General features: G+C 39.2%; 2 protein-coding genes across 13 annotated transcripts in view; one reads left to right on the forward strand and one right to left on the reverse strand.

The window, feature by feature from the left end:
* The first annotated feature begins 1,512 nt into the window (after positions 1-1,512).
* ANGEL2 (angel homolog 2) lies at positions 1,513-20,409 on the forward strand. Of its 9 annotated transcripts, none has more exons than XM_072831098.1 (9): positions 1,516-1,768; positions 3,926-4,251; positions 8,950-9,206; positions 9,872-9,941; positions 11,259-11,680; positions 12,618-12,744; positions 13,156-13,213; positions 15,742-15,905; positions 18,049-20,409. In XM_072831098.1, exons 1-9 carry the CDS (start codon positions 1,710-1,712, stop codon positions 18,198-18,200), a joined length of 1,635 nt encoding a protein of 544 aa, XP_072687199.1. In that variant the 5' UTR covers positions 1,516-1,709; the 3' UTR covers positions 18,201-20,409. The 9 variants fall into 9 exon arrangements, with proteins under 9 accessions (XP_072687204.1, XP_072687199.1, XP_072687207.1 ...); XM_072831100.1 differs by having other exon boundaries at positions 1,588-1,727; XM_072831099.1 differs by lacking the exon at positions 1,516-1,768 and adding an exon at positions 1,814-1,915.
* A 263-nt stretch (positions 20,410-20,672) lies between these two features.
* Positions 20,673-26,559, reverse strand: part of VASH2 (vasohibin 2) — a 39,120-nt gene continuing 33,233 nt past the window's right edge. For all 4 annotated transcript variants that reach the window (XM_072831111.1, XM_072831109.1, XM_072831110.1 and 1 more), the window contains one exon: positions 20,673-23,936. In XM_072831111.1, coding sequence (XP_072687212.1) covers positions 23,864-23,936 — 73 coding nt within the window. In that variant the 3' untranslated portion in view covers positions 20,673-23,863. The remainder of the gene's footprint in view (positions 23,937-26,559) is intronic.

Raw genomic sequence — 26,559 nt, forward strand, 5'->3', positions numbered from 1 at the left:
CATGGGTGATAAGCTTCACTGGTGCCTGAGTTATAGTGCTACCGGCCTCGATTTCAATGTTGGTGAGTCAAAAGTGTATACTCTAAATGAGGTGACTTGAAGCAGAAACACACATAAAACAATGTTTGTTTGTTTTTTTTAAAGATTTTATTTATTTATTCATGATAGTCACACAGAGAGAGAGAGAGGCAGAGACACAGGCAGAGGGAGAAGCAGGCTCCATGCAGGGAGCCCGACGTGGGATTCGATCCCGGGTCTCCAGGATCGCGCCCCGGGCCAAAGGCAGGCGCCAAACCGCTGCGCCACCCAGGGATCCCTGTTTGTTTTTCTTTAATCAATGTGACCAGAGGCTCACGGGAACCCCTCCCTGTATTTCCACTAGAGGCAACACAGAATCACAAAAACTCACTCACTAGTCCTGACACCAAAGAGCTGTTTTTCCCAGTGGGCACAGAATTCTTGAGCTCAAGATAGAGAAATAAGACTAACAAACCAGACTTCCTGCTCTCTCTCACTCAATAGAAAATAGATCTAAAGTTCAGTATTCCTTAATTCAGCGTGGGCAGTCACTTTAGAGAACACAACTACAACAAATGATGGCAACCAACTGTATTTATAGAGGGAAACTGTCTTTCAAATGTACCTGATTCCTCATTAACAAACCAGATAACATACATGCCTTCCCGATAAATTACTCCACTGCTCTCCCTACAAAAGCAGTGAATCTGCCTTCCAGGATCCTGCCCCCCCCCCCCGCCCCACTTTATTCTTCTTCCTCAGTTTCTCTCTCTGTGTCTCTCTGAAGAGTCTCCACTTAAATAATGCTTTCCAGGGCAACGCTGTCGGGACCCCTCACCCCCCTCTCTTTTTTTAAAGATTTATTTATTTATTCATGAAAAACAGAGAGAGACAGGCAGAGACATAGGCAGAGGGAGAAGCAGGCTCCTCGCAGAGAGCCTGATGTGGGACGCGATCCTGGATCCTGGTATCACCCCCTGAGCTGAAGGCAGATGCTAAACCACTGAGCCACCCAGGCACCCCGGGACCCCTCTCTTTTGAGAGCTTTCTCTTAATAAACTTCTATTGCTTTGCTAAAAAAAAAAAAAAAAAAAAAGCTTTCCAATAATCTAGAATCTACTAAATTTGGGAAAGACACACACACCTAAAAGTGACCCCTGCAGATGTGCTCCCACAAAATTAACTGCAAAAATCCCCGGTGCCACTGTTCCACGGGAACACAGAGAAGGGTATTCGGGCATCCGCCTTATGAATCTCCCAAGGACATCATAAAAATACGCTAACACATGTTTTTTGGGTTTTTTTGTTTTTTCTTCTTAGCTCTCACGCTGTCACCTCCCCGGGACCCTCCCGTAGGCCTTCACAGAGCTGTTCGGCCCGCGGCTCAGCTCCTGTTTCTTTAAGACAAAGGTCGGGTGTGTGCCCTGTTCCAAAATGGCTGCGCAGGCTTCCGCACGCTCTGCGCACGCTAACCTGAACGCAAGTCGGGGTTGAAGCAATTCGGGGACTTTCGCGGCGCAAGATGGGGACTTGGCGGCAGGCGAGCCGGAGGCTCCCAGCATGCCTTGCAGCCGGGCCCGGAGTCCCGACGTCTAGGGATGGGGAAGCCCTGGCGCTCTCGGCCGCCGAGTCGCGTGTAGAGGTTGAGGTTGAGCCCCGGGCCTGGGAACCGGACGCCCGCAGAGGGGAAGATGGAAGCGTGGCGCTGTGTGAGGAGGGGCTACGGCCGCTGTGTGGTGGGGAGAGGCCGGTCAGTAGGGCTGGGTGGCGGGAGGGAGGAGGGAGGGGCGGGCGCGGGCGGCCCGGGTCAGCCCGGGGCGGGGCGGGAGGAAGGCGGAGGAAGAGGGTCCGGGCGGCGCTGCCGCCGGGACGAGCGTCCGGAGACCCCGAGGGATAGGTAAACCCGGCGCGCAGCCGGCGGGGCGCTCGGAGGCCGGGGGCCGGCCGGGCCGGGCCGGACCGGGCCGGGGCGAGCGGCCGCCGGCGGGCTCGTGCCTTCCCCACCTGGCTGCGCCCCAGCCCCGCCCCCGGGTCGCCGGCCTCCTCGCGGGCCTCCGCACCCGCGGGGGCTGAGCTCCGGGCGACGCGGCGGGGCGCGGTGGGTCCCGGGCGGCCTGGCCCCGGCGGAGGCGCGCGAGCCGCACGCCCGCCCAGATGTTTGTCGTAGAATTCTCGTTCCGCACTTGGGTGTGCTACATTTTTTTTTTTTTTTTGAAATTGATTCTTTTTTTGGGAGGAAAAAAAAAAAAAAAAAAAAGCACTTCTGCTGCCCCTATTATGGTGCCCCCTCAGCAGTATGCACGAAATCTTGCATTCGATGTACTCGTGATGGGTTTTGTTTGTTTTGTTTTGTTTGTGATAAAGACTTAGATGCGGAAAGTCAAAAAAATGTAATTGTGTGCTGCATGGAACGGACGGGTGTGCCGCACCTGGAAAACACAACACTGTATTAATTATCGTATAAGTTCTGGGGATCTGGTTTTAATCACCTGCCGTCCGGGGCTTGGTGACCATTCAGCCCAACTCTGTTTTCCTGAGTACCAGCTGTGTGCCAGGCACTGTGCTAGGCACTGGGGGCACGGACCGGGATTCAAACGAGTAAGAGAAGCTCTGGCCTTGAAGGAGCTCATCATCTGGAGAAAAAGACGTCTATATAAGTAACTACACATATAGAGAATAAGTGTTGCAGCCTAGGAATTGTATTTCAGTACGGTAGCTTTTTAGGGTAGAAAAGGAATGGAGCAAGCACCTAAATCTCTGGCTTTCAGAGTTGTCACAAAGCAGAATAGTCCGCCCATGTCTTGCCCTTAAAGATGTACAATTAAGTCGAATTTAGAGAACAATTTGAGAATGCATAAACAACAAAAGTATATAATAAAAAACCTAAATGCCTTTAAAATGAAATATATATATATATATAAATATATATATATATATAAACATCAAATACAGTTTAAGTAAAATTTCTTTGGTGGTAGAAGTGGACATTAATAACCATATCTTGGAAGTGTACCTTTAATGAATTCTGGGAAAGGATAGAAGTCCTCTGAATTTGAAAATTTTGCCACAATAGTGGCAAATGGTAAGAAGATGGTGCTTAGGTGGCATTGTTTCTTTCTTAAGGGAGCTGGAGGGCAACGTTATCTATTCAAGTTAATGATAACACTACTTTGGAGAGATTTTGGATCATCAGTAAATTGGTGCTGTTGGGTTTGAGGTATTGGTGAATTATTAATAAGTAATCGCTGTCCCATTTCATTTCCCTCAAAGAGAAGCATGCCTTAAAAAAAAAAAAAAGATGGAAAACTCCATTTTCTACCTACTGATTAGCAAGAGAGGTAGTTTTGTGAAATTGTGATAGGTTTTTGTTTTCTTAGCTATACATATGTTTGGAAAATGTAATCTTGGTTTAAAAAAAAAAAAAAAAAAACTGTTCAAAAACATGGTTTTACTCCAAACCCAAGTTGGAGGAGTGGTTCGCTTTAATTGTACTCAGCTAAAGTGTTCCCTATTGAATCAAGTATTATGTTTGCTGTGGATTTTATTTATCCATAGAGTTTATTAGATACTAGAAAGCTACTGTGAAAACTGGTTTGATGGTTGATTAATCTCTCAGGTGGTTGATTAATCTCTCAAGTGAACTAAGGGCATTTTGAAGTGTGTGGTATTTTGGGAGCCTGCTAGATTCTATATTATTTCAAATACATTCGTAGGTGTTTAGGGAGAGTTTTGAGATGTTGCTACTAATAATTAAATCATGGCTCTTCCCCTCTCCCCCTCCTTCATAGATTCAGAAGTCAGATTTTAAATGTTAGACATTATCTTCCCTTGAGGAAACGGATTTGGATTTTGGGTGTCAGAGCTGAACAAACAGTGGTACCTCAAGGAGTGTATTTATTTCTTTTAGATACCCCATGTTACCCCATCACCAGAAGAGTCTGGGCAGAGATTGGACGACACCGTGGGAGAATCTGCAAAGGTGTTGCTGGAACAGACATATTTCTAGTTGTATGAGGTGGCCTGGACATTATTCTCGTGCTCCTTACCCATACTTCAGTAGTAGGCATTTTTCACTAAATTGGAGACCACCTTGTTTGTTTGAGTCTAGAACTCCGTTTCAGTACTGGAACTGGAGACCTGACAACCTGAGCCAGACCTCTTTGATTCATCTCTCTAGTTACATCATGAACTCTGAGGGAGATGAACCTTCATCAAAACGAAGAAAACACCAAGGTAAAGGTGACGTTTATCTTGGTGCAGAAAGACAGAAGCCATAGAATTACTGAAACTTTCCTATCTGATAATCCGTAAGACCTCCTCCAGGTTTTGGAGGGGTGTAGCATTTATTTTCAGCCAGTAGTTTTCCGTTAGGAAAAAGGAAATTGTTTTTTAAAAATTAAGTCTTTATTTATATCTATTTTTATCTTTTATTGTGTATTTCTGGTAATAAATATAGAAGAAAGTATATATAGAGAGAGAATAGGTTGCAAAAGAATGTAGGACTAGATTAAAACATTAATAATAATTATGAAATCCATTGTTTTTAAAACAGAGGTCCTTAGACTTCCTAATTGGTATATGTTCTTGGGAGTCCACATATCTATTAAAAAATTAAATTTCATTTTTTAAGTTTTTTTGAAGATTTTATTTATTTATTTATGAGAGACAGCCAGAGAGGCAGAGACACACAGGCAGAGGGAGGAGAAACAGGCTCCATGCCAGGAGCCCGATGTGAAACTCAATCTCGGGACTCTGGGATCATGCCCTGAGCCAAAGGCAGACGCTCAACCACTGAACCACCCAGGTGTCCCATGAAGATTTTATTTTTAAGTAATGTCCACACCCAACATGGGACTCAAACAACCCTGAGATCAAGAGTTGCATGAACCAACTGAACCAACTGAACCAACCACTTTAATGCTAACTTTTTTATGTAAGACAAAAAGATATTCTTAAGTAGACACAATCATAAATGAAAGATATTTTCTTACAAAATAAGATTTTAGCTTATTCAATGTATTTCTCATAGTAAATTTTTTTTTTCTCATAGTAAATTCTATTGATAAAATCTTGAGAGTCTGTGAGGAGTTTTATCTTTTACTAAGGGGACCATGTCTTATTCAATTTTGAGAAATATTTTTCTAAGTATGTTGATAATTTCTAGTTTTGTCATATTCTTTTTACTCCAAATAATTCGCGAGACTCCCTTTGTGCTGCCAGCCCCGCCTCCTCCCCCAAAGTATATATGAATTATCTAAGTAGAATTTCGAGTTGTCTTTCTTACTAAGCTGTGGTTTTCGGTGAAGATAATTCCTCTGAAGGTATTCGGAAATAGACTTGTAGGTGTTAAGGTATAGGGAGCTAACATAAGTTTGTCAAAGGAAAACATTCAGAGTGAGTCTCACTTGGAAGTCAGAGTTAGAAGATTAGTGTTCTTTTAAGTAGAAATTCTACTATACATTTGAGTAGAAATTTTAAGCACTGAAAGTGAAAATCTGTTTGTATAGTACTTGACCACAGCATGTGTTCATCAACAAATACTCATTTGAATGAATGAAAGGTGTACTTAGAGGGATTAAAATTAGGTTCCTGAGAACAATCAATCTATAACCTATAAATCTAGGGCTGTATGATGACATAAGATTGCTTTTCATTCCTGTATTCATTGTTCATCAGGTCAGCACACTGCTCTCTTGTTTAGCCTTTTGTAAATCTGGTGTGCTCTCAGGTGGAATTGCGGCATACTGACCTAAGTGTGCGGTCAGGAACCCCCCCTGTTCTCATTCTGCTCCACCACTTATTGTGTGAACCTGGACAGGTTATGGAACCTCTCTGCTCTTTGATTTCCTAGTGTGAAGTAATGCCTACTTTGAAAGCCTGTTGAGGATGAAATGAGATATATCAAAGTGCCTAATACACTGTTGGCTTCATAGGAGGTACTCAGAAAATCGTGGTGTTGTTGTTTTCCCTTTAATGAATGGGGGATTACATTTACGTACTGATAAACTTTGATTGCGACCTGACTCTTTATATGTCCATTCTTCCTAGGTATTGTGAATAAGGAAAATGCTCTTCGTTAAGCCATATTTGTGACTTCTGATAATTCACTAATACTTTTCCATCAAGAGAACAGCCTTCTAACTTGCCTATCACTTTAAAGTGGCATTTGAAGGATTTGTGTGACACAATTATGACTTTTTAATTAGGCACCCTAAAAACCTGATCAGGCCTATTGCTTACTTTCTTTGATTCATCTGTCTTCTCTGCTGTGATCACCTTGTTCCTCCTGACATGGAAGGTATATAAGCTTTTGTAGTGTGACTTTATGTTGTGAAGTATATGAAGGCCAAAGACTGTCATCTCTATCAGTCCTCTTCAAATTGTCTTCCATGGAACCCTAGCGTTCAAACACATTTCTGTATGTTTATTTAAAGCAAATGTGCTCAGGAGAAAGTATGTATTTACCCCATCATCCCAGCCCCAGTATACCAGGAGTTGATGGTCATGACATGAAAAGTAATGCCAAAGAGTTGTACAAGATCTAGAAGTTTGAAAGTCACTCCATTAATTACATAAGCTTATGGTTTCAGTTACTTCAGAAATGGAATTGCAAAAAGAGCTGGCTTACCAATGCTTGTCAGGACAATACAGTCTCAATGCATTTATATGCCCTTACATATACATATTTTATAAGAAAATATGAACAACTTTTTTTGGACCTTCATCGTTCCTATTTTAATGTGGTGGTGACACTAGGGTAGTGCTGCAAATTTGTGATGGTAGCTTGCATTTTGTTTGCATGACTAGAGCCCTTTGCATCTCTCATACGTATGAAGACTGATTTATGGCTAAAACCATTATAGACAGTCCCCAATTTATGAATAAATTGTGTTTTAGGTAATTTGTTCTTGAGAATCAGTTGTCGACCATCCACTTCTGTTTTCCCCATAGAAACTGTTAAAATCTCAGAGGAGTCCTGCAGAGTCAGTGCAATTAGCTCTAGTTCTGGGCCTTTGCAGATAGGATTCTCCATATTCAGTGAAGGATACATACAGAAGGGGATAGTTTCCGTACCTTTCCTGGGTATGGGACAAGCTCCAGGCTAAGTTCTGTAATCCTGGAAGGCTTTTGATTTTCTTTCCATCCACCTTTTTTCCCTTTATCCTTCTCCTCATGCTCTTAGTACCTTCATGATATCCTGTCTCCAACACCCCTGTTCCATCCAGACCTCACTATTCATAAAAAGGATCTTCCTCTTGTAGCCTCTGGTCAAAATGTCTATTCCCTCAAGTACAACCGCAGTCAACATTTAGATTTTGAGGAAAGCAGTCTTACTAAACTCACTCACTAGAGGGCATTTTAAATTCCACTTTATTGACATTTTCATAGAGTATATTGATATTCTGATTGTGAGTATATCATCATTGTGGAAGATTTAGAAAAATTAGCCACAGTCCTTCCACTCAGAGATAACTGCTCTTAAAAATACTGGTGCATTTCCTTTTGATCTTTTTCCCTCCTATGTATAGAATATTTTTCCTCAATTTAATTTTTAATTGGTAGAATCTTAGGCATTGTAATCCAGTAGAGTAAGAACCTTCATGCAGTGAAAGGGAGATACTCTAAGACTGAGATTTTTCCTATAAACTTAATCATGCTTGAAAAACTTATCTCCAAATCTGTTTTCCCAAGTGCTTCCCATTTCTTGTTTTCCCCTTCTGTTGAGTTCATAGAATCTCTAAAAGTTCTACATTTTTCTTCATGAATTCCATGGCAATAAGAGTATCCTCCATGGTGGGGTGAGGGAGACAAGATCAGAGGGGGCGTATGTATGTATATTTGTGTGTGTGTGTATGTTGCTAGGTCATTTATTTCTAAGTCAAGGACCTATAATTGTAAAATCTCATGCTTTTTGATTCTCCATCACTGTGTCAGGGTCATTGTGTCTTTGTAGAATGTGAACCATCACACATTACTGGTTGCTGCATGCTAGGTTCTTCAACCAGTCCTTGTCGCTTACTTGCATTCTGTAACTATGTTACCTTTAACTTCTGCTTTAGTGTGCATTAAAAAGATTTCTTTTGTTCATTTTGTCTGTGTTGTTCCACTAAATACCGCTTCCATATATTGCCATCATACACCCTCATTCGTGTCTAAACCAGAATTCTGAGATGAGTTATTTCTAGAACTTAATCATTTGATGATCTTATCTTACTAATAGGAAATAAACCACAGTGTGAAATCATCTTACTGAAAACTCAACTGTGACATACAAATGCAGTTGACCCTTGAACAACACTCGACCTTTTTGATAAGTACAGTACTATAAATGTATTTTCTTGATGATTTTCTTAATAGTTTTTCTTCAACTTACTTTATTGTAAGAACACATTATAAAACACATATAACATATACAAAGTACATGTTAATCTACCGTCAATGGTATTGGTAAGGTTTCTAGTCAGCAGTAGGCTATTAGTAGTTAAGTTTTGAGGTAGTCAAAAGTTTTATGCAAATTTTCAACTGCTTGGTGCCTTAACCCACCCCTCAACCCCTGCATTGTTCAAAGGTCAACTGTGTATTATCATGGTTATGAAGTTGCTGGCCATATCTGACAGAGGCACTTCCTAACCATAAGCGAGAAGCTCTACACAGTCTTAGCCTTATTAATAACACTCTGTCTCCAAAATGACTTGCTAGATCCTTTTAAATTTTATACCTGTTGGTCAGTCATTATATCATTTTACTGCCTTTGTACTCAATTTGATGACAACTTCTAGTTACCTAAAGCTGTATTGCCATTTCCTAGGGAAAAACATTCTGTTCATTGCCTGTAAGAATTTTTAAAAGGCAAGAAAAAACTTACATACAGGAAAATATATAGTCTGTTTTTCATTAATTCTTTATATTTTGTTCAATATATTTCAACAGGCACAATACAACGACATTGGGAATATATATGTAACCATAATAAAGACAAGACGAAGATCCTAGGAGACCAAAATGTTGACCCCACATGTGAAGACAGTGATAACAAGTTTGACTTTTCAGTGATGTCCTATAATATACTTTCACAAGATTTATTGGAAGACAATTCACACCTCTATAGACACTGCCGGCGGCCAGTTTTACACTGGAGCTTTAGGTTTCCCAATATTCTGAAAGAAATTAAACACTTTGATGCAGATGTAAGTGCAGAATATCATCAAAATTCCTCACATAAGAAAAGTTCATTTGTGAACTAAATGGTTTTATCCTTTTTTGTTTGTGGGGTAAGAAGGGAAGATAGTTTTAAATACAGTGATAGAACAGTTTTTAACAGCGTATCATGACTTCCAAAGAGTCATTTGCTAATGGTTATTGGTATGAATAATCATTAAATTTTCAAAAAAGATCCAAAAAGTTCTGCTTATCAGTTAGTTTTGAGACAGGGACTGGCAGTGTGTTAAATATTCTGTAATTATTTCCTTTGATTTGAAATGTAAGTCATTCTTGTAAAAATCTAGATGCATTCAAAGAAATCATCTTGATAAAGGACTAGAAGAATTTAGTGCTAATAAACATTTTAATTCAGTAAAAATATCCCAGCATGTAAATTAAAAATATTTCTTTTGGGAAATACCAGTTTGGGATAGTAAGAGACAGAGCTTCATGTAAGTAAAGGCCAGATGTTTGGGGACTAATCAGATTTGGAAATGTTAATTTAATAGTTTCAAGAAAAAAGGATTATGTCTTTTTATTTAAACTTTTATTAGGCTTTTAGAATTTTAGAAGTCTGTTTTTTTAAAGATGAAAGCATCAGAAAATTCATGTTTGCTCTCTGTTTTAATTCAAGCCATTTTTTTCTTCCAAGGTACTTTGTTTGCAAGAAGTTCAAGAAGATCATTATGGAGCAGAGATCAGGCCAAGTTTGGAATCTTTGGGTACATTGTAACTTCTATTTTAGCCAGATTTGTTTTAAAAGACTCCCATGTTGTTAAAGTATAAGTTGCTAACAAAGATGTGTGATATTTTGGGCAAAAAAAATGTTAATTTTGAAAAAACTTAATACCCATTTCAAAAGGTAGGTATTTGGTATTTCAAGTGGGAGCTTTCAGGTTGATATATAATTTTATTTTTTATAATTTTTTAAAGATTTATTTCTTTTTGGTGGGAGAAGGGCAGAGGGAGAGAGAATCTTAAGCAGGCTGATGTGAGCTCAATCCCACAATCCTAAGATCACGACATGAGCCAAAACCAAGAGTTAGACTCTCAACTGACTGTACCACCCAGATTCCCCTTGAATTGTAATTTTAATTCACACAGAAAATACTAAGAATCTCTTAATAGATTCCTTGCCAGGGGTTGCTCTACCCACCACTAGACCTCTAGGTTTCTGAGTTCCATATCAGGGACCATTGTGTCTGGTTCATCATTGTAACACCAGTGTCTACCAGTAACTAGTGGGTACAAGCTAAAAACTTGTTTGATGAATGAACACTTCTCAAAACAGTTCATCTATTTAAGAAATGCCTACTTTGCATTCATTCCTCAGTAAATACTTTTTTTACTGTCTCCTATATCCTATGCAGTATTCTGGGCCGTGGTGACATGGCAGTGAGCCAAATAGATAAAAAGTCTCTGTCCTTGGAGCCCACATTTCTGGTGGAGAAAGGCCAACAGTATACCAAATAAATACTTAAATAGCACATTAGGTAATGATAATTTTGGAGAAAAGCAAGAAAGTAGAATGGGGTCAGGTTTCAATTTTAAACAGTCAGAGAAGGTAACACATTTGAGCAAAGACTTGAAGAAGATGAAGGAATAAGCCATGCCTAGAGCCTTTCAGACAATAGGAATACCAAAGCAAAGGCCCTGAGATAGAGGTGCCTGAAGGCAGGTGGTGAGGTGTGTGAGGGGTGGAGCAAACAGGGAAGAGTTGGAGGCAGAAAGGTCATAGATGGGTTGCTGGGTCAAGGGGGTGTAAACTATCATAAGGCCCTACTGTCTTTGTCACAACATTTACTAGGACAGAAATGAGAGTATGATAATGCACATTAACATATTTAATACTGAAGTCTACCTGTAAGGAGACCCATTCCTAGTACCTAGACCCAGTCCCAAACTTAACATCCTACATTATTAATGCTTTGCAGATTACTCTTCAGTGAATGTTGTTCAGATATATTAGGTGAGCTGTGTTTTGCCATATATATGTAATATTTGGGAGTCCTTGTGTTAAACTTCTTTCTTCCTCATAGGTTATCACTGTGAATACAAGATGCGGACAGGAAGGAAACCTGATGGCTGTGCCATCTGCTTCAAACATTCCAAATTTGCACTCTTATCAGTGAACCCTGTGGAATTCTATCGCCGTGACGTTCCTCTGTTGGACAGAGACAATGTTGGATTAGTGTTACTCTTGCAGCCCAAAATTCCAAGTGCTGCCTCTCCTGTGATCTGTGTAGCTAACACACATCTGTTGTATAATCCAAGGCGAGGTGATATTAAGCTGACCCAGTTGGCAATGCTTCTGGCAGAGATTTCCAGTGTTGCCCATCAGAAAGATGGCAGCTTCTGCCCTATTGTTATGTGTGGTGACTTTAATTCTGTTCCTGGTTCTCCGCTCTATAGTTTTATAAAGGAAGGAAAATTGAATTATGAAGGACTTGCCATCGGCAAGGTAAGTGCCTGGTTCCTCATTATTAGGAGGTGGACTTAGTCTCTTTGTTCACTGTAATGTGAGGAGAGCCATCACGTGGCTGTTTGAAAACCTGATGACCTTGTACCCTCACTCTACCAGGCTATGATGATGTTCCCCAGCTACTAATAAGTAATGATCCTCACTCGGTGGAATTTCATCTTTCCCATCTTAACGCAGGGAACATTCTATTTGGAGGAATTGGCAGGCAGAAAAAAATCCAAAATGGGAGAGAAGAAGAAAAATAAAAGCATTGATAGACATTAATACTTCGTAAATAGGGAACTACTCATAAAGAGGCCTGATAGAAGTTTGAATGCTGGATGTGGGCAATATAGTTGGCCAAACAGTAATCTAATATTTCTTTATTATGTACGTTTTTTAATTTCTTAGCTGACTATATCCCATGTTTCTTGCATGTTTAATCTTCATTGTACTTTCTGTTGCTTACTTCAGATCATTTGGTCTTCCAGATTTGAACCAAAGTAAACTCTTCACCACTAAGTTTTGAGTGATAGTTTTAAATTTTTGTAAGAATTGATCCCTTAGTATTTCATATAATAATTATATAAAATATGTAATATTTTATATTAATATAATTGCACAAAGCAAAAAAGGAGAGGCATCCTAAAAAAAAAAAAAAGGAGAGGCAGTATTAGTCCTAAGTTAGAGATCATATAGATGTCCCAATTAGAGTAACATGTACGGGAAACAGAAATATTGCCATTTTTATGTAAATCGTAACTGCTTTCTGGATTGTATTTGAATAAGATTTCATAAGCACAAATAATCACTTACTATGATGAATAAGGGTAATATTTATCATTCTTGGGCTTCCTCTTATTTAAGACATAAACTTTTCAATACATAAATTATTTAAAATCTTTTCACTTAAGATACCTGTTGAAATTTTGTTTAGGTATCTGGCCAGGAACAGTCTTCACGGGGACAAAGAATTTTATCTATTCCAATTTGGCCCCCAAACCTAGGTATCTCACAGAACTGTGTGTATGAGGTACAGCAGTTACCAAAAGTAGAAAAGACAGGTAAGTGTTTGCAGTACATTTTGGCAGTCTCCCTTGATAATAGTGTTCCCTTTGAAGACCTCAAACTAAATTTTTTAAGGGATGACATCTAGGGATGAATATTCATATATAAAAACATAGTACTTACTTGCTTTTTCCTTTTTTTAATGAACTCTAAAGTTACCATTTTAAGTTGACCTTCCAAAATTATCAGCATGAATTACTTGCATGTTGCTTTGGAAATGTTTGCATTTCAGTTTTGCTAATTATGGAGACCATCAAGACCTAGATTCCCAGTTAGAACATCTAACTAGGCATCTGTCTAAACTAGACACGTCTTGAATATCATCCTAGAGTAAGAGGACTATTCTATGGCAAACTAGAACCGAACAGTATACTGATAGTTTAACGTATTTCTTTTTGTTCTTACAGACAGTGATCTGACACAGACAGAGCTGGACAAAACAGAGGTCCTAGTGACAGCTGAAAAGTGAGTTCTGCAAAGTAACAGTAGACATTTACTATTTCATTTCTCGGGGTGCCCGGGGTGCCTGGGTGGCTCAGTCAGTGAAGCGTCTGCCTTCAGCTCAGGTCCTGATCCCAGGGTCCTGAGATCGAGCCCCACATTGGGCTCCCTGCTCAGTGGGGAGCCTGCTTCTCCCTCTCCCTCTGCCTACTGCTGGCCCTGCTTTTGTGCTCCCTCTTATCAAATAAATAAATAAAATCTTTAAAAAAATTATTTCTTAAAAATCACTTGGATAAAAATGAAAAGGATGTTTTTCCATGCTGGTGAAGAATGCTGGCTCCTTTTTTTTTTTTAAGATTTTATTTATTTATTTATTCATGAGAGACACACAGAGAGGCAGAGACACAGGCAGAAGGAGAAGCAGGCTCCCCATGAGGAGCCCGATGTGGGACTCGATCCCAGGACTCCAGGATCATGCCCTGGACCAAAGGCAGGTGCCCAACCACTAAGCCACTCAGGCCTCCCCAGAATGCTAGCTCCTAAGTCAAGGAGACCTGAGTATTACCTATGCTTCATTTTAGCTGTGTGATTGTGAGCAAGAAACTCACCATCTCTGAGATTCAGTTTCCATATTTATACTTTGGGTAGTTGGGAGGATTACATGAGACAAAGCATGGAAAGCTAATGTTTAATTCATAGTAAGTAAAGGCTTAAGCAGTGTTAGTTAAAGCAAATAGAGTACTATTTGGTACGTCAGCTGAAGTATAGAGTACTTCAGCTAGTACTCTGAAATTTTTTGCTATTACATATTTAAACAAAGGTCAAGGTCACAGGAAAATACCTTTCAGATTTCAAGAGGTTGCTTAACTTCCTTTGACTTACTAGATCTCTATAGGAAAATTGATTGAAAGAAGATATGCCAGTATAAATAGTTTACATAGATACTTATATCTCTTGAACTACAGAGGAAAGTTATCGAAGGTGGAGGGATGAAGATAACTGGATTCCTTATTATTAAAGAAGCATGAATATTTAGGGCTGTTGAGAAATAGATGGAGACTTAAATCTCATCTCTTTGGGAGATTCTTGAAATGTCTTGATTTGGGATCCCTGGGTGGCGCAGCGGTTTGGCGCCTGCCTTTGGCCCAGGGCGTGATCCTGGAGACCTGGGATCGAATCCCACGTCGGGCTCCCGGTGCATGGAGCCCGCTTCTCCCTCTGCCTATGTCTCTGCCTCTCTCTCTCTCTCTGTGTGACTATCATAAATAAATAAAGAAAAAAATATTTAAAAAAAAAAAAAAAGAAAAAAAAAGAAATGTCTTGATTTTATATTGTGGCTCTTTTATTAGTTATAATTTTTGTTTTAACATTTGCATTTAGGGACTGAATTAGAATCTCCTCTTACTCATTTTATCTACTTTCTTCTTGGTCTTATTTTACTTTGTATGCTTTGTATTGAGAAAATACTATCTCATATAAGAACCTAGTAAGATACGAAGCAACATTTTTTGAATTTTTAAAAAAGCATATTTAAAAAGTCATGACTTAACCCTTCAAATATAGTAAAAACTTCTGTAAGATTAACAAAAGGACAACTCTAACAAGTACTTGGTTTTGAGTAATTCTAAAATCTTTTTATAACAAAATGAGGTATAAGAAAAGATACTTTTAAGTATATATAAATATAGTGTGCTTATATGCAGAGCTTATATCTATAAATCAAAAAATTGATAGAGAAGTTTACAGGGAACCTATTTTATATTTGATGATACTGTAAATATAAGTCTTAGAGATAAAATGTTGCTAAAACTTGAAAGTAAGGGCATCTTGGAAGAATAACCTTTGTTCCTTGACACTGAGCTCTTCAAAAAGCAGGGCAGCATCTTTTTATGTGTATCTTAAGCACCTAAGATAGTGCCTAGAACTTAGATGTTTGTTAAATGTTAAATTTTTAAAAGTTTTATAACTTTTTTCACAGTATAAAAGGTCTTTAAACTTCAAGATGTATTTATTGGAAATGATTTTTAAACCCTTTGTTACATCACATGTATTTGTAACATGGGATAAATATTAACCATTATTAGAAGCTGTTTTAAGATGCAGTACAAAATTACCTAATATATACATAGTAAGAATAATCATAGAAAAATATAGTTCTTCTGACATCAAAAGTCTGGTGGGTTATACATAACATTCATAAAGGCCACATTTTCTTTCTTAAAGACACAACAACTTACAGTTTTAGAATGCATATTTATTAGGAAGTGCAGGCTCTCAGATATGTTATAATTAATAAGTGACATTAATATGTTAATTATTGAGCTTTTACCCACTTGTTACTGGCTTTTGGATATCACCACATGAGTAAATGAATGCCAAATTGTGGTGTGGTCTGTTTTTTTTATTTATTTTTATTTTTTGGTGTCTGTTTAAATAAAGCTTGTCTGAATGTCTAACATTGTCTGGAAATTAAACCAGAGAGTACTTTAAATAGGAGGGATACTAAAAAGAAAAACTTGATGGATGCTAAGCAATTTTTCTTCTCAATTTAGATTATCTTCAAATTTACAGCACCATTTCAGCTTGTCATCTGTTTATTCACATTATTTTCCTGACACTGGAATTCCAGAAGTGACCACTTGTCATTCCCGAAGTGCCATAACTGTGGATTATATTTTCTATTCTGCTGAAAAGGAAGATGTTGCTGAGCAGCCAGGTAAAGAATGCATGTATCTTACGTTGTACTTGAGAATACAGTTAACTCCAACCTCAGCGTTGAGGTGCTAAACATCTAGGTGAAGTTTTAAATTAAAAAGTTAAAAATTGGGACTCCTGGGTGGCTCAGCGGTTGAGCACAAGGTGTGATCCCGGAGTGCTGGGATCGAGTCCCACATCGGCTCCCCCACAGGGAGCCTGCTTCTCCCTTTGCCTATGTCTCTGCCTCTCTCTGTGTGTGTCTCATGAATAAATAAATAAAATCTTTAAATTTTTTTTTAATTAAATAAAAAGTTTAAAAGATTTTCAAATTGGTAATGTAATTGTGTAAATCTGTCAATCACTTGTAAAACATGGAGGCAGTGAAGCACCTCAAAGCAAATTACTGCCTAAGAATTATATCCTTAGCACCCTCTTCTAGTTCCAATCAACTTCTGAGTTATGGGTCTCTCATATTGCCCTTTGGTTTTACTTGCGATAAATTTACTGGGGTTTTTTTTGTGTGTGTATATGATAGCAACATCAGATAATTTTGTACTTAAATTTTACCAAGGCATACTGCCTTCATCGCAGGACCTTGCTTATGTTGCCAACTATTGAGTTTTGTCATGTTGACTCTGGAATGTTGGATCTTTCTGGAAAGAGTTCATTATATGAATATGGGGTTTCAAAAAGTGAAGATAAAACATTTTCCTTCTATGATTCAGTGAAAGTAGGGTTTTAAATATTAACCAAAGGATTTAATGTGGCTAAGAAAATGCATTTTAAAATGACTGGAAGTCAGAAAATGACATCCCAAAAACTTCCCAACTCCAAAATCTGGGCAGCTGTTTGGTCTTTTCTGATTTTCTCTTTTGTGTGTATGTGCTACTTTTCTATTCTCTTTTTTTTTTCTATTTCTCCTCTTCTGTGTTTTCCTCCCTATTGATGATAAAACCTTATTAGTAATACTCAGGAGATGGCTTATCCCTCCTCCCTAGATCAGGTCTGGCAGTTGTCATTCTGTAAGTGTTCAGTAGGTGGCGGGAGTGTGCCATGGACCAGCATCTCAAAGGATAGTTAGCAGGTCCTCTTAACTCTACTGTGGGCCCTGACTGTGGGACCAAAGTATACTAATTTATTCTCCAATCACCTGATAAACTTCCTACTCAGCTGTAGCTGGGTCTATTTTATATATAGTTGATGAATTTCTCATGTAGTTGTCAATCTCAAATTACATTTTTAAAAAAATATTTATTTTATTTTATTTTTTTTTTTTTAATTTTTTTTTAATTTATTTATGATAGTCACACAGAGAGAGAGAGATTGAGAGAGAGAGAGAGAGGCAGAGACATAGGCAGAGGGAGAAGCAGGCTCCATGCACCGGGAGCCTGACGTGGGATTCGATCCCGGGTCTCCAGGATCACGCCCTGGGCCAGAGGCAGGCGCTAAACCGCTGCGCCACCCAGGGATCCCAAAAATATTTATTTTAGAGGGAGGGAGTGTATGTGAGCATACTCTGCACTGAGCTCAGAGCCCATCATGGGGCTGATCCCACAATCCGCAATCCCAAGAGATCATGACCTGAGCCTACACCAACAATTAGACGCTCAACAAACTGGGCCTCCCAGGCACTCCTCAAATTACTTTTAACATACTTATGTATTACACACTGGTATTTTCTTCTAAAGATTATTTGCAGAACTCAAAACAAAAAATCTGAACCAGAAAAAGAAACAAACATCAAAAACTGCTTTGTGCCTGAGAACTATAATTAGGTTATAACTCAGTATGAAATTTAATCATATTCTAAAAGCTGTTTCCCATTAGACTCCAGAGAATTCTGAAGTTCTATATATCATCGTTTAAAAAAGGACTTGGGGATGCCTGGGTGGCTCAGTGGTTGAATGTCTGCCTTTGGCTCAGGATGCGATCCGTGGGTCTGGAATCAAGTTCCGCATTGGGCTCCCTGTGGGGAGCCTGCTTCTCCCTCTGCTTATGTCTCTGCCCCTCTCCGTGTTTCTAATGAATAAATAAAATAAATAAAATCTTTAAAAAATAATAAAAATGAAAAAGGACTTGTGTGATTAATTTATGATTATGATTTAATTTTTTTAATGACCTGTTGATACAGTTCCACTGAATATGTGTTTTCCTTGATATAGGATCTGAAGTTGCTCTGGTTGGTGGCTTGAAACTTCTGGCCAGACTATCACTCCTTACGGAACAAGACTTATGGACTGTTAATGGACTTCCAAATGAAAATAACTCTTCAGATCATCTGCCTTTATTGGCTAAGTTCAGACTTGAACTCTGACTCTTTGATTACATATATACTTTTCTTTCCAATTTATATTCTTTTCAAAGAATGTAAAATATTTCTTGAGAGTCTGCATGTTTATTTTTGCGCCATGGAGTTTCTGAAGAGGTTATGTGAAATGCTTGAAACAGATGTCAGAAGAAACAAGTTTACAACAATTTTCTTTGTAATACGAAAAAATATTTTCCTGACAAGTGAGGTCTAAACACTCCTTATTGTAAAAGAGTTGTAAATATTTTTTATTCTAAATCCCAGTAAAATTGACGGTGATTTTTAAATATAGTGCATCCTCTTTAGTTAGTAAAGAATCTCAGTTGATGTTTTTTGCAAGCTTTATGGTGGATCCAAAGTACCTTTGAGTTCTTGCAAACCACAACTCATTTCCCTTCCAGAAGGCCTGATTTCATTGTGAGGACTGTTTGTTGAGTCCTAATTAGTTCATCTCAGAAATCATTAGATTGCTCACAAGTGTCCAACCAACCATTTTAGTTTGGTTTTGAGGGGTCTTGATAATGTTTTCTAAAATTGTACAAATTACTTAATCTACCTTATTATTCTCCTAGGCCATGTAATATTGTCTGCATTTTGTTGGGAGATGTAGGTCACCATAACTAGTGGGTGAGATGCTTTACACGTGCCCTCTTTCCATCTTGTGACAGAGCATTCCAGCATGCCTGAGAGAGGCAGAGACTAGGTTAGAACACCTTTGTTTCCCTGGCAGTTTTTTTTTTTCTCTTCAGTTTCAAGAAGAGATCCCTAGGCTGGGGGAGAGACTTTATTCTGTGGAAATTTATTAGGAAACTTGTCTTTACAACAAAGTGGCAGCTATAAGATTATTTTGGTTTTGCCTCAGAGGTTTAGGAAGCCCACAGAACTAGCAGGGAGATACCAGCTTGGAGACTTAATACTCTTAAGTAGTAATTTTAACTGTCTTAGTGGTTTTGTTTCTAAGATGTCACTTTTATCATGAGGCAGCAAGTGTGAGGTGGTGCTGACATTTTTTTTTGTAAAGTGGTTAAGAGCAGGCCTAGAAAGTCCCACTGTTGGCACTATGTGAATGTTTGGATAAAAAATTTTAAAACAAAAAAAGTGAACATGTCCTCTTTTTAGACATTAAGATCAAAAAAGTATGTGCATTTTTACTAAGTAGTAATTTTGTATTATACTAAATTATAAAAGTTTTTACAGTGGATATTCCTCATAGAATGCCTCAAATTAGAAAGCAGTAGTTACTCCATGTCCTGGACTTTAAAGGTTTTTCTACTAAAATATATTTACTACAGTTATTTTTTAAGAAAATAAATGACTACCTGAACAAGGCATGTGTGTTAAAAGGATTTACTAAAAATCATAATAAGTATTTTTAAATGTTTAATTTCTCACTTTTTTGGATTTTTACTTACAGTATTAACTCTAGTTCAAAAATTTTCCACATTTTCTAGTAAGTTTGCAGAATATTGTATGTTCTAATTAGTAGATGTTGTCGTCATCAAATAATAATTGTATAATCACCCCTTTTAATATTGGGGAAAAATGAAAATTCATTAATTACTGCTTTGTGTTATGTGAGTTTACTAACAGATAACTTTGTGTATAGGTTATTGTTGCTAAACTAACATCTCTGAAAATCTCTGTGAAAGTGTAATTTTTTATGTCCTGATTAATGCATTGATTTTAGGCCCTTTACATGTGCTTCACTTTGTAGAGTTAATCCATAAAAATGCTTTCTACTTAAGCGTATAGGACATAGTATTTTGCAGACCAGAGGCCAAAGGGTCAATATAGCCTCACAAGTCTTTAAAGCTCCACTAAAATGAACTATCCACTTGTCTTTACTTTTTTTGGTCAGAAAATTGGTAACTCTGTTGGAGCCCTGTATTTACCTGCCCAAACATTTAAATCTGGTTAATTGCTGAAGCCAAATTTCCCCCAATCTCAAGTGTTCTACTGGCCAAGTGTTAAAATGGAAAGAGATGCCGTGGGGTAAGAAGTGTTGGTTTTACTTTACCTTTTGATATCAAGAAAACATGCATGTTTGAAATCTTGTCCTTTTTTTGGAATTTAACACCTGTTTGCTTTTAACCCTCTGGTTTCCTAAAAAGCCAAGTTAGAAATCCAGAGAGTTCAAGGGATTGGGGAAACAGAGAAGTCAAGTTATTGGCACTTTGTCTTAGTGAATCACCTAATAAATTATTACTCTAGTGTGTCTGTGCCTGGAGATTTTGTGGTAGATGTGCTAAGTGTGTATGCTGGGCTGTTGCCCCTTCTACACTATTTCATTACCGTCTTAGGGTGATACTAAGGAAGTGAATGAAGATGCGCAAAACGATAGTGTTGAGTGTAAAGTCTGAAAACTGGAAGAAGACAGGGATGAGGGAGTGATAAATGAGTTTACTAGGACAAGTATGTAGTAAAAGGACAAGAAAAAATAAATCACACCATCTTACATTTTTGGAAGAAAAACAATCCTTAAGTTTCCAGGGTGGTTTTATTAAAGTTCCATGCTGTGTATAAACATACAAGTGATGAGAAAAACATTAACTTGAAACATGCACTTATCTGGCATTCTCTAAAATACCATTATACAAGTTTTCCTTTACTTAGAAAAATACCCACTAAAACAATCACAGTTTTCCTTAAAGATTTAAAAAAAAATGTATTGGCCAGAACAAAGTCCAAGAGAATAAACAAGATTCTGAATTGTGTGTCAAAAAAACTGTACAAGGTTGTACATAAAACTATAGCTTACAAAAGCCTCAGGTATAGTAAGAATACGGAATTAAGATTTCCAAAGTTCTATTTACCAATATCTATTAATAAAATCCTTATGAAATAATTGACTTAGAAAAAGTGAAATGCTCATGATTTCAAAGTGTATAGAAAATACTAAAAATACTAAATATCACTTTCTGAAATAAAGTGTACTCAAAACAGCACAACATGGAGTCTAAAATCAAGATTTCTGTCATCTGATTTAAACTTTGCATATAACCCCATAATGGCTTAAGCATAAAATTTCTCTTGCATTAAGAATTTTAAAAACTAGATTCAAATCATAGTTTAATTTTTTCTTTTGAATAACAGCCAGTTTTAAAATCATTTGGGGGGTTATGTCATGGCTTTTTGTTTTATTTTTTATTTTTTGCCTTAATATCATTTTAATTGAATTCCTGCACTAGAATTTAAGAGTTTGGTGCCTTTCTCAAATCTTTTAGAAATTAGCATAATTCCATAGCTAATAAAAACAGAATGAAAACTAAGAGGATTTTAAATTAATTTTCATGTTTCTGTGACTAACCCTTGCTTTGGGGGAATAAATCTTAAAATTAAGAAGTGAGTGGAAAAAAATCAGATTACTAATTGAATCACCAAACCAGCTGGTAGTTTTAAGGCTTATACATCAGAATATTAGAATAGTTCGTGTTCCTATTCTTTAACGCTTTTTTTGTGGGAAACGAGGCTATGCAACTACTGACATTCTGTATTTTGGATGGGACAGTACTTAACTAATACTTGGAAAATCCTATTCCAAGCTCTTAGAATTGATTGCAGTGTAGAAGTTGTATACTTATTGGAGATAATAAAGTTTCAGATTGATACACATAAGATACATATAGCTTGGGGATCCCTGGGTGGCGCAGCGGTTTGGCTCCTGCCGTTGGCCCAGGGCGCGATCCTGGAGACCCGGGATCGAATCCCACGTCGGGCTCCCGGTGCATGGAGCCTGCTTCTCCCTCTGCCTATGTCTCTGCCTCTCTCTCTCTCTGTGTGTGACTATCATAAATAAAAATTAAAAAAAAAGATACATATAGCTTGTTTTTCATAGAGCTAAGTCAGTATTATTTTGAGAATGAGTTGATTAATTCAAATATTTAAATGAGTTTGCCTTATGAAGATACACAAAGATGCTTCATCTTAAACTCTGATAATATTGTTAAAAACAGTGATTAAGTTCAGAATTTTTAACTTCTGTATTTTAACCTAATTGACATGTACACTTATTTGGTCCTTTTCATGTAAAGAACACTAAACTTCCTTCTTTTTCAAGAAAATGATAATATTAATGGAAACACTAATACCGTTGAGTTGCAGCGTAAAGTGAGCTCATGTGCATGTGGCCAAAGGACAAAGTCCCCTCCAGTGGTTTTACTGGTAGAGAATCTCAATAAGCAGATTCTTATTTTTCTATTCCCCTTTCTAAAATCACCTTCAGTCATTTCTTTGACTGAGAGGGAGCACTGACAACTGAAATAACACTTCCGTTGACCAGCAGACCCCACTTAAGTATGCATGGTAGTCTCACGAGCGGGCATGGTCGCCGAGCTGAAACAGATGAAACAGAAGCATACTCTTGATGTTGATAACGTACAGACTTGGCGGCTGGAGTCACTCTGTGTGGTCTGCAGTCAGAAGTTACACAGATTCTCACGCTGTACTTCACGGACTAAATCCCGCTCTCCAGCCTAACACTGTACTTGAAGACTTCCATTTAAGAAAAGGTTCTGCATCTCATTGCATTTTCCTATACCAGTTCCTAAATGTCATGAAGTGGTACCTAAAAGCAAGGGACTGGAAAGTGACCACATCCTGCCACATTTGGTCTTAATATAAGACATCAGAGCACCTCTCTGACAACAGCGAGGCCTTCAGAACAAGGCCTGACTCAGAGGTTAGGAATCAGATGGAACGAGAACAGAAAGGTTACCCAGCTCTCAAGACTCCCACTGATTCACTCCTGGCCTCTGCCTCTCTGAGTGCGTGATTGTTGGAGGTAATTGCAATACTGCTAAATTTGTATAACACTGCCATGACCCCTTGTGCTTTTTTTTTCCCCTTTTTTTTTTTTTTTTTGCTGGAGTTTGCAAAGTTTAAATATTAATGACAGAACATAGACTGCCTTCTGCACGTGCTTTCTGTTGTGTTTTGAAAGAACAGAAACCCTTGTCAGTGAATGCTTTAAGAAACATTAAGAAAGAAGTAACTCCAAGGTCCTGAAAATAGTTTCCCGTATTGCCAGAAGAATTGCAGTGCTTTTTTAGTAAAACACTTGATATAATACCTTAAATCCTATTCGGTGTGCACCAAGGAAAAATTCCAAACTTTGTGGAGGTCCCCATTTGGAAATACTGGGGAAACAATACAAATAGAATATAAAACAAAAACCCAAAACTCCATTAAGTTTGCATATCTGATGTCAAGATGCTGAGGTAATATTTGACTGCTTAGAAAAAAAAGAAATCCCACCGATCTCTGCCTCTGTTATTGCTGAAAAAGACATGACTACTGGCTGAGTTACCTTACTGTACCTGGAGTGGGAGGGAGGGTTTCGGCCACATTTACTACTGGTGAGGCATCGTGTTCAAAAGCAAGTAAACAAAAGTAGGTAAATGGGAAGATAGAAAAAACACAGTTACGAATTACCCTTTCTATCTGCAGTCCAACCCCTGTGGGGTTTCTTAACTTCAGCCTTTCTGGGTTGCCCCTTCGTGAATTTCTTCAGAGTTCATTGTCACCACCCACTCAGATTCCACGTCCAAGGGAATCCTTAAAAATAAAATTCACAGGTTCTCAATAAATAGTTGCAGTTCCTCCTGAAGATGCTGCGGTAAAGTGCAGAGAGAAGCACCACGGAAGCCCTCTTGCTGGCTGATATGGCTTGCCTAGATCCGGATTTGGTAGCCCACCTCGTTCAGCGTGCCGAGGTCAGTCACCTTCTTCTCAGGCAGTGCAGGCCTAAGGGTCAAAGGAAGGTGGGGAGAGACAGAAAGATGACTCAGTATTTGATTCAGGAGGCTCGACTTGGTTCTCCTAACCCTTCCGAGGCTTGCCCGGCTCCCACCCCACCCCGCCAGCCCCGGTCCCCAGCTCCCCCTCCGTGTCCTCAAGGCCACTTTGATGAGATTTTGGGAACATTTTCATGGGCTTCCAACGTAGGGTTCAAAAGGCCTGACAGGTTGCCAAATGAGTTTGTCCAACTCGAAGCTGAATTTGGTCACACTAACTTCTGGAAAACCTTGCAAGGGTCTAAAAAAATTACACGCAGTACAACAGAACAAACACCTCAGCCACAGTCTCCTTGAAACCTTGGCCTCCTGGTGCTCGTGCCCTGGGGGGAAGCCCAGCAACTACAGGACCTCTCAGGCAGCAGTTTCCCACGGAGAGATGCTCGCCTATCTTCGATAGAGGGTTACTCTTCCAGGGGCCCGTGGGTGGCTCAGTGGGTGAAGCATCTGCCTTCGCTCAGGTCCTGATCCCAGGGTCCTGGGATGGAGCCCCATGTAGGGCTCCCTGCCCAGCCAGGTGTCTGTCCCTCTCTCGGCTCCTCTCTCCACTCAAACTCCCTCAAATTTGTCTCTCACTCTTTCTCCCTCAAATTAAATAAATAAAAATCTTAAAAAAAAAAAAAAGTCACTTCTTTCAGGCCTCAATGCGTAAAATTGGGGTAAATCCTTTACAATCCATCTGAAAAAGCCTGTCAGTGGGGTAAGTCATCCCATGGCAAATCACTTCTCCTTCCTGAATACATTTTCTAAAGTACTAATAAGCATTTAAGTGAAGTCATGTCAGACAGCACTTCAAGCTGGAAAAAGAAAATCTGTAAGCACATCCCCTGTCTTCATTGAAGACATTTTCCTCAATGACTTCCCGCTACAAAATTCCGCCCAAGCATGCTCCCGGCTTCTCTCAGTTTTTCCATCACTTAGTGAACCTCCTACCTTCTCTGATGAGAGGGAACCGAGCTTATGAACCAGCTTAGCGTGTTCAGTATCACTAGAGAGTTCTAATTCAAAAGTTTCACAGGTAGCCATTGTTACCGGAAGACTGAAGATATTCTTTTTAAACTTTATTTATTTATTTATTTATTTATTTATTTATTTATTTATTTATTTATTTATTTATTTATTTATTTATGACTGAAGATATTCTTAGGCCACACGTGATCCTCGTTTTCAGCGTTTGAAGAAAAGAGACCAAGATGAAAATAGAACTGTTTAAAAGTTTCTTGGTTTCTCCTTTGAAGGGTTTCCTAACAGTCTTCCCCTGGTACGAACATGCTCCAACTCCTTTGGGGTTAACAAATCAACGGCTTGCAAACGTCAAGAGGGGGCTGCATAAGGACATGAGGCTCAAATTTTGGCAACAAGTTCTAGCGCCCTACAAATGCTCATTCTCTCTCTCTCTCTCTCTCTCTACCCACCTCCGTCTCCTCCCCCTTCCTCTTTACCCCTCCCTCCCTTTCTCTCAACAGCCTGTGAACATCCCCTCTGGACCTGATTATTCAAAGTGGTCAAGAAACCCTCCCCGACTTGCTAGCTGGCATTACCAAGGAGCCTGTGGACGGCCTTGCCTCTGTGCTGCCCGAGCCTGGTTTCTCAGCGTGACCACATGCCCTGCTTTACTGGTCAGGAGTCCTGTGCCCGGTGCCCATGGTGCCCCAGGTACACAGACGGTGCCGACAAATACGGGTGACAGTGGACAGAAGTCCCAGCGCTTCCTTGCATGTAGACCCCTGCTCACTGTACCAAAGAGCTCAAGGCCTCTGCCCTTCAGGGTGATGGTGTCCTCCAGCCATATATACCCTAGAGATCGGCCATTCCCTATAAATCGATCCTACGGGGGCCCCTGTGAGGACCATTCCTGAGTTGACAGCTGAAGGGAGCACACTTTCACCTGAGGGTTCAAACTTAAATGTGCCTCTCTGCCCTCAGCCCTCAGCCCTCAGGCCACTGACACCCAGAGAACCAGGGCTCTTGCAGACCAGTCTGGTTCACAGTCCACTTGTACCTGGTTCACTTTCTCAAAGAGCCTGCAACAGAGTCTCTGTTTTGTTTGCTTGCCTGAGGCGGGTCATCCTTTCAAACAGCTAATATGGGATTTTCTCCTTCAGGCAGACCCCCTAAAGTGAGCATCACCCTGAGGCCAGTGTGGTTTGAAAGGCAAATCTACTTCTGCCCTCCTCAACATGCCCCAATTTCAGAAAATCCAGCAATCAAAAAAAAAAAAAAAATCATTCGCCACAGGATGAGCTTGAAGTATCCCTGTGCATTCGTCGCTTTACAAAAGGATTACGTGGGGGTCATTTCCTAGAGCAATTAAAATATAATCTCCACGCTCCCTTTCCTGGTTGTAGAACTACACGAGCATACTTTCCCTATCCAGATATAAGTCCCATTTGGGGACGCCCGGGTGGCTCAGCAGGTGAGCATCTACCTTCGGCTCAGGGAGTGATCCTGGGGTCCTGGGATCGAGTCCCGCATCGGGCTCCCTGCATGTCTTGTCATCCCTTCAAGGTCCAACCCAAACACTTCTCCCATGAAGCATTTTCTGACTTCTTCCCTCGCAATGCATTACTCCT

This window comes from Canis lupus, chromosome 6 (genome assembly GCF_048164855.1).
Source record: "Canis lupus baileyi chromosome 6, mCanLup2.hap1, whole genome shotgun sequence".
Lineage (NCBI taxonomy): Eukaryota > Metazoa > Chordata > Mammalia > Carnivora > Canidae > Canis > Canis lupus.

What these genes read in the sequence shown, in the direction of transcription:
- ANGEL2 (XM_072831098.1), top strand. Translation starts at nt 1,710, where the DNA reads ATGGAAGCGTGGCGCTGTGTGAGGAGGGGCTACGGCCGCTGTGTGGTG. An exon ending in AAAACGAAGAAAACACCAAG is followed by an intron (nt 4,252 to 8,949) that starts GTAAAGGTGACG and finishes ATATTTCAACAG; the next exon opens with GCACAATACAACGACATTGG. An exon ending in AGATGTTGCTGAGCAGCCAG is followed by an intron (nt 15,906 to 18,048) that starts GTAAAGAATGCA and finishes TCCTTGATATAG; the next exon opens with GATCTGAAGTTGCTCTGGTT.